Genomic DNA, 15,606 nt, shown 5'->3' with positions numbered 1-15,606 from the left:
ACGTCTTTTAAATTCAGCTTTTATGAACTCTGTCTTTCAACGTCTATTTAAAGTGTTCATGTTCAATTTACCAAGCGAGAAGCTTTCTAAAAAAGAGACTTACAATAAATCTGTATGATAAATATTAAATTGTCTAATAAGAGCTGCATTATTTAATTCTATCATGCTTTGCAAATTAATTAACTATCTTAGTCAGTCTATCACGTCAAAACTTTAGCCCTTTTATTAAAAAGTTGTATGCGTAATTTCAAATTCTTTAAATTATTTAATGACTACTCGCGAGAAAGATTTCCCAAATATTGAAACGATTGATATTCCAATATGATGATCTCAATTATTTTGCAAACTTCAATGAAATCTGATGTAATAGATCTCAACTGTGTTTTCCAGTCAAATAGTTGAATTAGATCTTATTTATTTTGTAAATACAAAAAGAATGTTTCACTTACGAAATATTACAATGAATATTCTATCCTGGATATTTTATATATCGCTGCATATTGTTTTTAAAATTCTTAGATCTTAAATTTTTTATAAATTGCGGTTTAATAAATTTTTTATAAAAATCTGCGGTTTAATACATAGTTATCAATTCAAACATAACGGATACTAGAAAATTAGAACTAGTACTTCTCTAGAAGATACAATTTATTCAAGTCGTCATTTTGTCCTATAGCCTTTTTTCGGGAAGTTCCCCATCCATATTCATAAATAAATATTTCAAGGTGACGTTGAAAATGTTGGTATACGTGTAATATTTTGTTCTATTCGTAGGAAAGACGGGATATGCGTGAAAGGAACTGCGGAATGTATAAATCGATTCGTCCTAATTCACGAAATAGGGTCACCATCGGAATATACGATTTGCATGAATGATTGAGAAAACTATTTCCAGCCAAGTCGAATAACGAGAGCTGTTTTGATAGACAGTCTTTCGACGGTTTGCACGACGAATTTAATATTGCATATCAGATCACGGAGCGGAGGCAATGACATTTAATTTAATATTCAAACGGGACAGTTCAGATTCGCGGCCGAGAGACCTTTGCCTTCTGTTCATTATTTAAGAAAGGTAAAAATATGCGCATACACGGTATGACATCTTCCGAAAGGGCGTCGTGGTGTTCGAATTATACTTGTTTCATTGACACGATGATTTTTCGTTGGTTTGCATTATACTTGTAGAAGCAACAACACATTCCTGTGAACAGAACTCATTTTGTCTCATTTTATGAGAATTAAAATATAAAATGGGACAGTTTTTATTTTATTCAAAATTTTATTATCGATTATATCTGTTTCTTGATATTTATCGAAGTATCTAATTTTCAGTACTCAAAATTTTTCACTGCAAATAAATTTCCATAATTTCTGTCCATTTGAAGAATAATTCAGAGATTCAATGAATTTACTTACTATACTAGATTTTTTCAACATATTTTCCCACATTTTTCCGATGGCGCAGTGTCTACACATGCCACTGGAAGGTATCATGAATAAACGTGAATCTCCTGTAATAGTTAAATAGTACGCAACCGAATCTCCCGAAACAATTGATTCATGCGAATATGTACATATTTGGAACGTAAAAACCCACAGAGATATACTGTAATATTTCCCGAGAACTCCTCTCATGTTTTTCGAGAAACAAAAAAATCTCATAAAGTTGAACTTTCTTTCTTCTCTCCCATAAAAATGTACAGATATAGAATATAAAATAGGTATCTCCAGAAATATAACATTTCTTCTACGATAACTATTTATGCATATTGACAAATGGTTATCGTAGCGCTATTTATGTAACGAGATATTTATCGATAGTTCTGCTGAAGAACGATTACTCATTTCGATTGCGAACGTTTGATATCTCGTACACCACATTTAGATATTACTTTTATAACCATTTACAAACTCGTGTCGCTTTAATATGCCTTTATACCCATCATGGTAACTTATTGATTTACATCGTTACACCGCCTACCTGATTTTAAAAAAAGAACAAATAATAACGAAGAGTATACATATATATTAAAAAAAAAAGAAGAATTCACCCGATGAGAGTTTCATGTAAATATGTTTTATACAATAATAAATGATCGTGAAATGGGAACTATCGATAAATTACGATCGCATGTCGTATGGTAATGAAGAACAATAACGACGAGCATTAATATTATTTAAGTAGAGTAAGGGAGAACGTAAAAAGGTATCGACGTTTTTCGCGACCCCATATAAATTCGACCACCTCGAAGGCCTAGTTTCCATAGATATTTCCGGCAGACATTGTGGTGTTGATTTTCATGGAAACAAGATTTAAACAGAAGGGTTAAAACGAGAGACAGGAAGGGTTGATAGGATGGGGTAGCTTTCTGAACTGTGAAACGCTTGTAGCGGTTGTCATTGGACGGTCAGTTGCACGTTCAACGTCAATCAATTTCTCGAATACGATAAAAAACCATGCAAGGTGATAGTGACAATCATAATTCTTCTAGACAATATTTTTGTAACTATACGTATCGATTTTGGCAGTTATAGACGAGGAGTTATATTTGTGATCAGTTGTCAGGCGAAAATCGTTGATTTTCCGTACAGGGAAATTCGTTTTGTCACGAAAGAATAGGAATGTTCCAATAACATGAAAGTTTCGACGTTTCTGTAAATAATTCGTTGGATATTTACGAACAATGCTACCGATGGCCATTGGAAACGCACAACTGTCTTGACGCTTTTAATATTTTATCGTTGTAGAATATACGATCAATTGTTGTTATATTATACCACTCACCTAACACAAGGTTTAGGGAAACATTAGTTCTTACCTATCTGATAATTTTTGAATACGATACAGTTAGTCTTTGGATAAATATATACGTGAAATTTGTTGAAAATGTTAATGAATCTCGGCTAGTGATAGTAACATTACGATTACAATAGTAATAGATAGTAACATAAGAATTAAAATATGACAATACCTAAAAAATAATCAGTAAATTCTATTTTAATTGAATTTCTAATCGGTCTATCGAATACATTCGTCTTAGGAAATATCAATAATATATTGCTTAAAGGAAAACAAAAGAAGCCTGATAACATTAGTCTGGAGAATTTTCTAAACCAAATACGAGTAGGTACTTTTTTAAATATTTATATATTAAAAAATACACATTCTGTTTCTACAATAGAAACTAAATTACGTAATCTGTGAAATGACTACTATTAAAGGAAAAATTTTTTGTTTTCCCTGCAGCTATACATAATCCATATAATTCATATGTCACATAACGTGTGTACACATATATGCATGAAGAAGCAAACGTCGAAGCATTCGATCGTTGGAGAATACCATCCGCCTACGGCCGCTGGCATTCGACAGAAGACCTAAAGTGTAAGCGGAAGGGTGACGAAAGAGGGAATACACAGAGTGTAGGCATAGGGGCGGACACATGTTCGGATTGCTCAAGACCGACTTGAATGCTGTGAATACAAAGACACCAGTTGCGTCGATCTTAGCCTCGTCTCCGTCTAGTACCTCTTTAGCGGCGTTATTACGCCGATATATCGATAACGTCGTCGTTTACCAAAGTTCTAGGTGACTCGGCGCGTCCAATCTGTTACCTCATTTCTTGTCGCGATCGTTTGCATCGATATCCACGGCGGACTCCATCCTTGCTTAATTCTGCAGCGGTACGTCTAGACGTTAATTAGAGGGCGACCAGGAAAGCCTGTACTCACTTCACTCAAAAGAACGAAATCTCTCCCCTCGGCGGTTGTTCGTTTTCGACGCGACGCCGTTGAGGGGCTGAAAGAAAGGCATTTGAAGAATTATTACAAATATTATTATAATGTCTACCCAATCGTAATTCTGTTTTTCAAGATTCTTACACAATATAATTTATTAAAACTATTAGTGAATTAATGAGTTGTATGTTGTAGGTTATAGACTTTCGTTGCTCATAGTTCTTACAGTCTTACAATTTTATAGTTTTATGTTAAATAGAAAAATCAGTTATAATTCGTATATTTGAAATATTCCTAATTTTAATATCAAATTTGTTACAGTTATGCAATAGAATCCTTTTTGGGATTAGTAATTTTTTATTTATGTTTTATAACATTTTTCTGACAACATTAGTTGAATTACGTAAGGAGCCTTAGCTGTTGCGTTTCAATTAACAGAAGAGAAAAATTATAGGTGGGTGGGTTAAGGATTCCAGAATAGGATTCTTTAAATTGTTCTTGTAATCCCATTTGTCCTTTTCTATAATTCTTAGTAATATTCTTATTTTCTGTAAACAATAATAATAAGTAAAGAACAAATTTTTTAATTTTATTAAATAACTACAAAACGAAAAAACGCGATTTTTAAATTTGGAAATCGAATGGAAGTCGGTTATGATATATTTATAAAAGAAATACTGCCTAAAATCGTGATTAAAATGATGCTCTCCTTTGTATGTGGAATAATTTAATTCAATTGCGAAATGTGAAATATAATAATAAATATATCTATCTAATAATCTATATAATAATAAATATAAATATAACTATAGATTAAAGTTTTCGACTCTTTATTGCGTTAAACAAATTTACTTAAGCTCAGATTTCATGTATTGCATGTAGTCTAAATATACATACATACACCAAATGCAACTTTCAGTTGTCGCAAGATTGGCGATATTTATATATGAATGTGTCTCGTTTCTCTGGAATATGTCATCATGTTGGTTACTGTTGGTATTTGATATTCTATTAATTGTCGTGGTTTCCATCCTCTCTCTCTGTAGATGTTTTCAATGTATTTTCAGACTTCTCGTAGATTTCTACTAGTTATGTTCGTGTTATATGAACTTTGACTGCATTATATAATCTGCTTTTTTGTATTATCTCTGGTATAAATTTTATATAGTTATAAATGTATCTGTGCATATATGCAAATCCCTTGAATGCACATTTCTCAGAAGCATTTATCTTAATTTATCATGAAAATTGCTGAAACGAATCCATGTTTCAAACAAAACAATTTCCATTTAAAATTTACGACTATTTGAAATTTAAATTAAAATGAAATTATAACTAAAAATTTAAATTATTTCCTGTATAAAACTTAATTATTATTACACTTTGCTATATTCTTTGGTATTTTAATATTTGAATATTTCATTCTAATTTTCTATAGAACACATAATTTCACTGATTGATTAAATGTCACTTCAGAGGAACTTAATTCTCAAAATATTTGTCACTTAGTGATAACATTGTTCATTCAACACAAATACTTCATATGCAATTGAACAAGTGTCAGCGACAAGTACTGCTAAGATTATTACGCGTAGCTGATGTGTCGTAATAGGATTTCAGCGAGAACACGAACTCGGTGGCAAATTTGTACAGGGAAGAAAATGCACGAAGTTAAATTATATTCATCCCTATACGACAACAGCCTTGCAACTGCGGTTAATTAACAATACGAATTACCACCGACGTTGTTGCGGCTCCATGTTGTTACAATTAAAATTTCTGCATGACGCGACCTCGCAAATAACTTTGCATCGTTATATTCCACAAACGACCGGACTATTTAATTTTGATAACTTGAAAATTCGTTTGATATTCCAATTACAACTTAGTCCTATTGTATACAGAATCTAAAAATATTGCATTGAATTTTTATTTATCGTTTTACAGTAAAATTATTTTACAAAATAAGCTTTTAATTATATTTTACTAATCAAAACTTGTCAACAGTCAATAACTAAAATCCAGGATGTTTACATTCCTCGCATCTGTTTCGAACTGAAACTCGTCTTAAAAGAATTAAAATTGTAACGACGTGCTTTTTAAGTTGGAATCTCCGGACGTTGGGCGTTATCCAAAAGTGTGACCCGGTATGTCAACTACATCATTGCTGAAGCTTTTCTCTCCGAAAGTTTCGAGGAGGAAGACGAGGTCAGGGCAAGGATTTCGTAACCTGCCTCAGGGACTAAGTTGAGAACTTTACTACAATTTTCTTGTACTCGAGAATCTCGAGGAAGTCACCGTGCATTTTTCCTCCCTGGTCAACTTCGCCTGTTTCCATCTTGTCTATTGATTCTCCTTCATACGATTGATACGAAACTTGATTAGTTTTTGAGATAATGATGCCATGTGTGTCTTTCAACTATCATTGTCTTCGTTTATTCCTTGATATATCTTCGTATGACACTATGCACGTCGAAAAATTGTGTATGTTCCATTACTTATCCAATGCTTTTTATCTAAGAATATCTAAGTTCTAAAAGTAGTTTGCTGTTTTTGTTTTTCTCATAAATGAAAAGTGTTTCCTTGGTATTTGAGTTTCAATTTGCTGGTGCTAGATATTTAGTATCTTTAAATTAATGTTTTGATTGATACAAATTTTTAAACTAAGTATTAAAGTAATAACTTGTACTTAGTAACTTATAGTATATTATATGTTATATACATATAATAATATAATATAAAATAGATTTTTATTTATATTTATAATATATATTATATATATACATATAACGTAGTAACTTGTACTTTCCTTTTTATTTTAATTATGTTGTTACGTAATACCAATTTATAGCTAGATCGAGGTATTCAAACTTCCAGTTTCTCAGAATAAATATAATTTACGTATATCTATATTCAATAGTACCAAATATGTAACTAAATTTTGTGCTACATAGAGCCTTTCGTAATTAAATGTAATAAATCTGCATAGTTATCTTCAATCTTTTAATTTATACAATAAATTCATACGTTCAAACGATATAGATTAATATACAGATCTATCAAACCAGCTAGAATTATCAAAATCCTCCAAAACGAAAGTAACAGCAAACTACACACAGTACTACGATTCATATATACTTACCCAGTTCTCAAATATTTATTACCTCAAAAATGAACACTTCCTCAAGTTTTTCGATTCACATGTTAAATTCTTCGGTCTTCGATTTCACTTACTGCACGGATACACATAAGTTGCATCAATCAGAGATCTAAGGTTTTTACATCCCGGTATTACAGAATTTTTCGAATCGTTACTTCTGGGTGTGAGCCATGTTCTCGAGTAAGATACGTTTCACAGTATTACAGTTAGTTTCAGACGAAACAAATGCTTCCTTCCGAAACAAATTTTTCTGAGAAATAAAAACGTTATCAATTACGACTTCAATACTACAAATTAACGATATTATGAATAGAATTTTTATTCACTTGAACAAGTTATTTTTTTTTAGAAGTCCTACTATGCTCCAAACTTTGAGGCAGGAGTACGGTATTTTATTTTCTTATTTTTTATTTATTTATTTATTTTTTTATTTTTTATAATCATGTAGATTTAAAGTTCCCATAAATGCGTAAACATCTGCGGTACATCAATAGCCCCTTAATGATGGTAACTGCAACACTGATTAAACCTCAAAAATCTTCCTTAAGAATACGGCTCACACCCAGAAGCCTCGATTCTAAAACTTCTAAGTTGCATCGAATTACTTTTTCGGCGTGCACCACTCTTTGCTGTTAAAATAGTTCGTTTCTTCGTGTCTGGCCCCCGTAAAATTCGTGTCTTCAATCGATGAAAGTCCATGATCGATCCGTTGAGTCCAGGTACGAGCAACTGCTCATGGACATCCTGTAGAGAGGGTTGCACCAAAGAGCTGTACGATTGCACGCAAATACGTGTTAACTACAAGCTACCGACTAATACGTCCGAGGATAGCGATGGACAGGGTGAGGGAGGCGGGGCGGTAGGAGGTGTCGAGGACGACGAAGACAGCACGATGATGGGAAAACCGCGTTACGAACGCTCCCTGAGGGAGTACGATTATATCGAGGACCTTGACGACGACTTCGCCGAAGACGACGAAGCAGGACTGCCGAAACCCTTTCCTACAGGTACAGGGCAACGTACTGTGCCGTTTTCATCTACATATTTATTATTAATGTGATGTGGATGATCTAATTTAACACTAAAATATATGTGTGATAATTCTGACATGATCAGTTTAATAGTAATATTGGAAGAGGGGAAATTTCATATAGCACGAAGGTAATAGGAAAATGTACCGTACGGTAGAAGCGTGATTCAATGCGTTGAATGTTTAAAACGCGATTACAAGAGAGTTTCATTAGTTTCTATAATAAAATGGAACGATAAACGTAGAAGGAAGTTTGGTCTATCATTTTCCTCAGTTTATTTCAACCTGTCGACATAAGGGACTGCTATATGAGAACATCTTAACGCAGTATTCAGTTTCGTGATTAGAAAGAAATTGTTGAAAATCTATTTCATGTATATTAGAAGGGAATTTTATATCGCTCTAAATGCCAATATGGTTTTTAAGATTGTATATGGTAATCTTTATATGGCAATACATCTTCATAAAAATGATCGAAATTTAACTTCTCTGTATCTGGATTAACGTAGATATATACTTTTAATACACCAAATCACCGAACAGATGTATTTCAAAATACATATATACACGGTACAAAACCAACTTACAAAAACATACTTAAGAGTAATAAAACAATTCCGCATGACAGTAGAAATTCGACCTACTTCCTAAATGTCAGAAATGATCCACCCCGCGGAGGAGTGTCACGAAAGACCGCGGAAAATAAAGGGTCAAGTACTGTAACCATGAAAACCTAACAACCATCGTGCAACACGTTCCACTAACGAAATAGCAAAATTCATTATCGTTTGAACCTACAAACTCTCGAATTCTCGAACGTCAATGACCATATTGTCGCTAGAGAAACACTTTCTACTAACAATGTCCACTTTCACCCTCTCATTGATGGAAATGTCTGTCGACGGTCGGACGAGACGACTAGGATGATAACGAGGCGAAGTTCGCAGGGCTCATGGGCAACGACTCCGAGTGGTACTTCACCGGGGCCAAGCTGTTTCCCAACGTAAAAGGCTGTGGATACCCTCCAATGCTGAATTGCAGTATTTTCTACCGGCAGTACGCCAACATAGGGCAGAACTTTAGCTGTTACTACTCGAAAGTGGATCCCGGGATAGTCATCAGCGAACTCGACATGTGGCAGGTCTTTCTATGATTTTCTATTATTCTATGTGTGTATACAGGCCATGGCAATATGGTACAATTAGATTGAAGATTATTCTATGTGTATACAAAAATAAATCGAAAATTTGAAATACAACTTTTTCATTTGGGTATTGAGGTTTGTAGGAAAATTGAGTTGGAAGATTTATCAAGTATGAGATATATGTAAATTTGAATAATTCCTGAAATGATACAAGGGGGTACGTGTAAATAACTTAAAAATGTGGAATAAAATTTCTAAAAATTTGAATTTGAATATATTTAACTAATAATTTATCCTATACAGGCGCAGTTGATACCTTTTTGTCAGTGCTATGATTTTATTCTTCATTTGTTATTTTATCTTCGCGAATATAATAACCTATTATCGATTGTGCACCTGTCTCCAATTGAAAATTAGTTGAATTGATATGTACTCGACGAGTACTCGACTTTTCTTTTGAAAATAAAGTTTCAAATGAAAAATTATCCTAGATCTTTGACTTAATTTTGCATGTGAAATAACCTTCTGTCCAGTTGTATCATACGTGTTGCCATATCCTATATACAGCCTACGACATAAGATTGTGGATTCGATACCTGCGAAAATCATTTCTTTACATGTACCTTTTATCTATGTAAAACGTTTCATAAAAAAAATTAATTCCCGCAGAGAGATAATATATGTACGATCTTATATTATAGACTGCATGTACGTATTTACTTCAAATTTGTCTCGTACTATGCAAAACACTGATCTGGGCGAAACATTGTTGCACTTACGTATGCAACGTATCTGGTTTCTATGCATATAATTCAGTTGATTTTGTATTCTACGTTTGTTATGTGCTACACCTCAGGAATTTTTCTATCGTTTAAGTTTATTGTTCTGTGTAAAAAAGAAATGGATATTATTATTGATTCACATTTATGTGCATCTGTCCAATTGGTATAGATAGTAATAATTCTTCCTGAATCTTGATCTTATTTAGATAAGCAGGAAAAAGGATATTTATATATGATATGGATATTGCAGAGAACATGAATATAACGATATTGAGATAACAAGAGAAATGCTAACACAAATTTAAACTACAAATCGAAAGTCATATTCAAATATTGGAGTGAGCAACAAAACCTTGATATAAATTAAATTAATTATAAAATATGTCGGCAACGTTAAAATGAAGTGAGAAGTATAGCAAGTATCATAGAATCTGTCGCTCATGATCAGACATTTTACCGTTCATCTTGATCATGTTACTTGATATCCTTCGAACCTGCAATATATTTATTTGTATCTGCATGAAGAAAATTCAAAAATATTTATTATAACTAACAAAAAATTAAATATTTGTTTTTTAATTATCGAGCAGCTTACAAAAGCAGAGTCAAGTACGTCAAGTACAATCGTAACCTACAAAAAGATCGAAAATTATATTTAAAAAATTCATTATAAATAATACAAACAAGAGAATCGAATCAATTTCCCAAAACGAAAAATGTGATAATACTGTTTACTATGTCAAGAGTTCGACATCAAATGCCACGCTAATCATTGAGAAGTGAATTCAATATCCATTTCATCACGATGTAAGACTAAGCAGAAGAACAAATGGTACTGAAAAATCAGCTTCACGATATTATTTACCATATGAATCATTCGACAGTAAGTATCACGTTGATTGTCGAAACGTGAACTGTTGATGCTCGTTCCAGACAGGATTGCAAATAGAGGAATTGATCTTTACGAACTGAATCAATATTACGATAATCGAAAGGGATAAGAATCGTATCTCGTCGCAGTGACGTGTCGTTTGCTTCGAGGTGTAACCCGGTTACCGCGTTCTAGACGTCGCCGATTTACACCCGGTGCTTGTACGTACAAGTCACGCGACAGTAGTCTTTATGTGTGTGATTTTCGTGCGAGTTTACCGTAGACAGGAACGTCGGACCGTGAATCGATACTGCAGGTGCTTATTGAGGGCATAGTGCATTATGCAGCGAACAACGTCTCCCCAGTAAATGGTTAAATACGTAACGACGCTCATTATTAACGGAGATCGGTATCTGTTTTAATTTGGACACAAAGACACGGAGCAGCGAGCTAGAGTAATTGATGCCGATTGCATTGGTTGCATCAATGGGGAGAAAGAGTTACGAAGAAGAAAGGCGATTGTGCGCGTTTAAATTTCCCTCTTCACTTATTATCAGGAAAGACAAAATTAAAAAGTATCTGGACGAACAAAAAGAATGTAATTGTGTAATGGAATTTTATCTACGAGAGAGCGTAAAATGGCTTGTCTCAACGATCCGTTGATTATGAGATACTTTTAGTGAACAGTTCGTGAGTATCAAATTGGATTTTTGGAATATTTGAAAAGTAGAATGTAGAAATAAAGCATTCTTATGAAACACAATAAATTGCAGAGTTTGCAGTATAAGAGGATAATACGAGAATGAATACAGTTATTCACAAACGGATTATAGAAGGAACAAAACAAATTCATTTAATTTATTATTTTATATATTAAATCGCAATAGTCATCGATCCGCCTGAAAGAAATTGGGCTTCGATATTAGTACTTGAATAAAATGTTTTACCCATGATTATTCAAATAATACATCGTTTTATTCGGCTACAAGTTACTTTGAAATAATTACGTGAAAAAATTAGCCAAAATAGAAAACTGTGTGAAAATGATTTATTTGGTCTCAACACAGAATTTTATTATAAATAATTAAAATGAAATAATATAAAATAAAATAAAATAAAATAAAATAAAATGAAAATAATAAAATAGTCAATAATAAAGTCAAAAAGATACATTATTCGAAATTATTATTTTTCACTTTTATCTCAAATAAAAGTTTCCATAAATCTGGAAATATTCCGCATACTTTACTTAATTCGCGTAAATTACTGGTGGCGCGTCGATGGAAAATTCCGAAAGAGGATTTAAAAAGAAACAAGCGTCGCGAGTTGGAAAGAGCGATCCAACGGTATCTCGGCGTGGAAAACGATATTCCGGCGCGAGGCACAGTAAAATTCCGTTACGTTTACGGAAACGTAGCCGCCTGTACGGTGACGAACAATGCATTTCAAGCGGGCTGAATACCCGGCCCGACGACAAAGACGGAAACCATCGTACTCGATGAAACTCGTGCCGCACTGTCCGGAAGAAAAGAAAATTTCTCGCTCGTCCGCTCTTCAGCTGCGGTAGAATTGAATCCACATGAGCGAGAAAGGATGAAAATGGGCAAGAAGGGAGACCGAGAGAGATAGAACGAACGCCCTGACCATTATAAAGCGACGATAACATCGTGGATTTACCGGTGGAAAAGCTTGCCACTCCTACCACGCTACGTGTGTCAATTTCGTAAATTAACGGCGCCCTCGAGATGCGTTCAGACATTGGATCGTTTGACGCCACCGAGGAAATTTATTGAATGAAAATGTAAAGACGCGAATTTTGGTATCGGACGGAGATAAAATGTGTTCTTGATGAAATAGTTTTTTATTAGCTGTTTTCTCTTAATACAGGTCTTAGAGGACATTTTATGGACATGTGTCTATGTATCGATAGTAAGATCGAGATTTTGGAGGAAATTTTACATTTGGATATTTTAGATCTTTCTTTTATTGATTACTAAGTAGGAAATTACTACTCCATAGTTATTATTCTCCTCTGAGTTTTAGATCATTTCTTTACATTATAGTTGCTTGGCTCACACTTTTCTATATCTCCCAAGAAATTGAATGAAAATTTCTTATAATTTAAAAGATACTTGTTCCGTAATACTTTATATTTATTCCGACAAGTTGAGACAACTGCTTTCATCAAACTGAAACATTCCATTCGATAAATTCTTCGCATAAATCCTTTCCACTAAACTCCCCTAACCGGTTCAGTGCGTACGAGCTATTCTTTGATATGCCGCACGAAAGCGGAAGTGGACGTTGAACCATCCAGTGAGGTTGCTCGCGTGACGTATTCCCCGCAGGTTTACATGAATCTGGTGTACGCGATGGCGATTCCGATACCGTCTTTCATAATCTCGGTGATATACCTCACCATCGCCTACTTCAAGATCTACAACGAAGAGGAGGTGGTCCTCGTGGGTGGCGAGGAGGGCGAGGACGGCGGAGAGGGTGAAGGAAGTAACGCGACACCTTTACCACTGACGAGCGGCGCCCTTACGCCCGGTAGCGAGGCTTTCAGGGAAGACCTAGCAAGCTTCGGGCATCAGCTGAAAGTCGCCATGGCCGACGACATCAGCAGAGAAAGCCTGGATGAGATACCTAACACATACTACACTCATGGGTAAGCGTGAAGATCTGTAAGATCTAAAAGGTCATTTGTTTCTGCGTTTTCCATTTTCGTTCTTACGTGCCTTACAATCTTGTAGAGAGCAAAACTATTAGTTGCAATTGGTCGAGGAGAAGTGGGAAGTAGGTTAGAAATTTCATGCTTGAACTAAGCTAGATATCTCGAGATTTTATGGATGTGGAGTTGCTTGTGGCGTTGAGAATGTTTCGGCTTGTTTGGTGTAAGTTCAGTTGTTGAGTGTACTTCTGAGAGAATATTTTGGAATTTCGGTGGTGTTGGAACTGGGTTTGTTAAAAGTGTGTGTTAATTCGGGTTTCGTAGTTCTAACGAAAGTAGTCACAGTACTAAACACGTACGAAAATGCTCCTATATTTAATTATTTCAGGACCAAGCACTCCTGAACTCTGAGAAAGTACTATTGTCGATATGCAATATCGAACTTTATTAAATGTGGAAGCATCGTGTACGGAGGGACGTAATATTGGATGTTTGTTGTATCATGATTAATCTCTAAAGATTAATTCGACAGGAAGTAAACATTTCGAATGTTCTATTTAGGGAGAAAGAATTTATCGATAGGTCAAATAGGTCAATCGCTTCGAGTAGCCTGCCAAACGAAAAATTGGGGTTCGAATCCCATTTCAGCAATCTGACTGACTGGTTCTTTTCTCTATCCAATTTATCAAGACTCTATGTATATAAATCTATGGTATCACCACTTTCCGTTGACGGAAGCTATTTGGAAAATTGGAAAATCTGAACGAGCAAACAACAGACAACTCCAAAAGTTTATTAGTTAATTGAATCATATTCGAAATTAATACTTGCAATATAGAAGGAAACATAATTTCTGTATAATGCTGTTAAAAGTGTTAAAAACTGTTAAAATGCTACTACTGAATTAATCGCTGGTTAAAAATCTGACACGTGTGTATATACAAATTTAAAGATACTTTATTCTCCAATCTCTACTACATACAAATTTCAAAATATTAAAGACATTTCTACTTAAACAAACGTTTACACAGAATTTTTATCGCTAGCAAAATAAAATACTCGTATCGACTAACAATAATTTCTAAATTTCAAACCCCAAAATCATCACAAATCTCCATTGAATGTAACATTCCTATAATTTTCTTGAAAAATACATCTCAAAGGGTTAGTTTCGGACACGGCGAGATTAGCATACGTCTTTCGAAAACAGCTCCGAGAATTTATGATACCGCGTAATAAGAGTCATATTTTACTGGTTACATATCAAAGATCATGTATTTCTGTTGTTACGACTAATAGCGTAATAAACCACAGGTAATGGTCAGGATTTAGTCGAGCCAAAACAAACGTCGTTAATGGGACACTTGGGTGGTTTTAAGCGCCTTGGTAGTTAGAGTACCACGTTACTTAGATCATAGGGCTTCTGGTCAATCTAGCAACACTCAGCCGCGTAGGGTTTAAAGAAATCGTTAACTCTAACTATGTAATCGAGTTAAAGCAATTTTCCCACGATTTACTCGTTGAAAGTAAAGGAAGAAAAAATATATCAACGAAGTTGTATATTGTGACAGAACGTGATCATGGACGTTTATAAACATTTTACGAAAGAAGTAGATGATGTTGAGGGACAAATAGCAATATTCGAATTGTAATTACGTAATACGTAACTGTGTAAAACTCGAAAAAGGAATGTAAGCCGAAATTCTTTGGGTATTTTCTTCGTTACGTATGCTTCGGTAAAAATTTAAAAACAGATTTTGTTAAGTGACGTTTGTATTTATTCACGTATGAGAATATAACAAAAGATTTGAAGAATTCAATACAGTAGAATGTTAGTGCAATTATATCGATTGTTATTTGCACTAATCTGTATGAGGACCCTAAAATGGGTTAGGTTTTAGGATTTTATAGGATAAAATTCTTTGACAAAGTTTATCACCAATAAAATCGTTATAATTATTCATAAATGACATATAGAGAATTAACTTTTGCTTTCTTTCGATAAACATTATAACTGTGAAATCTTCGGAGAAAAAAGAAGATATATAGATCATCATTGGATCCTTATCATGCTCAAACGAAATTTTGGCATCCTTGTTGAAATTCCATTGCATCTTTCTCAAAACTCTTAAAATATAATATTGCTGACAGGTTCTCTCCAACATATTACGAATATCTTCATCACCTTTGAAACCTTCAGAAAGAAAGAA

At 33.9% G+C, this 15,606-nt stretch overlaps 1 protein-coding gene across 1 annotated transcript in view; it reads left to right on the top strand.

Annotated features, from left to right (window-relative positions):
* The window catches only part of LOC100747777 (protein tipE), a 34,402-nt gene that overhangs the window by 7,568 nt on the left and 11,228 nt on the right, over window positions 1-15,606 (top strand). Inside the window, exons 3-5 of the mRNA XM_012389718.3 lie at window positions 7,618-7,905; window positions 8,876-9,069; window positions 13,074-13,393. Coding sequence (XP_012245141.1) covers window positions 7,618-7,905; window positions 8,876-9,069; window positions 13,074-13,393 — 802 coding nt within the window. The remainder of the gene's footprint in view (window positions 1-7,617; window positions 7,906-8,875; window positions 9,070-13,073; window positions 13,394-15,606) is intronic.

This window comes from Bombus impatiens, unplaced genomic scaffold (genome assembly GCF_000188095.3).
Source record: "Bombus impatiens unplaced genomic scaffold, BIMP_2.2 scf_0653, whole genome shotgun sequence".
Classification (NCBI taxonomy): Eukaryota; Metazoa; Arthropoda; class Insecta; order Hymenoptera; family Apidae; genus Bombus; species Bombus impatiens.
Note: the sequence above shows the minus strand (reverse complement) of the source record. Positions and strands in the feature narration are given on the sequence as shown.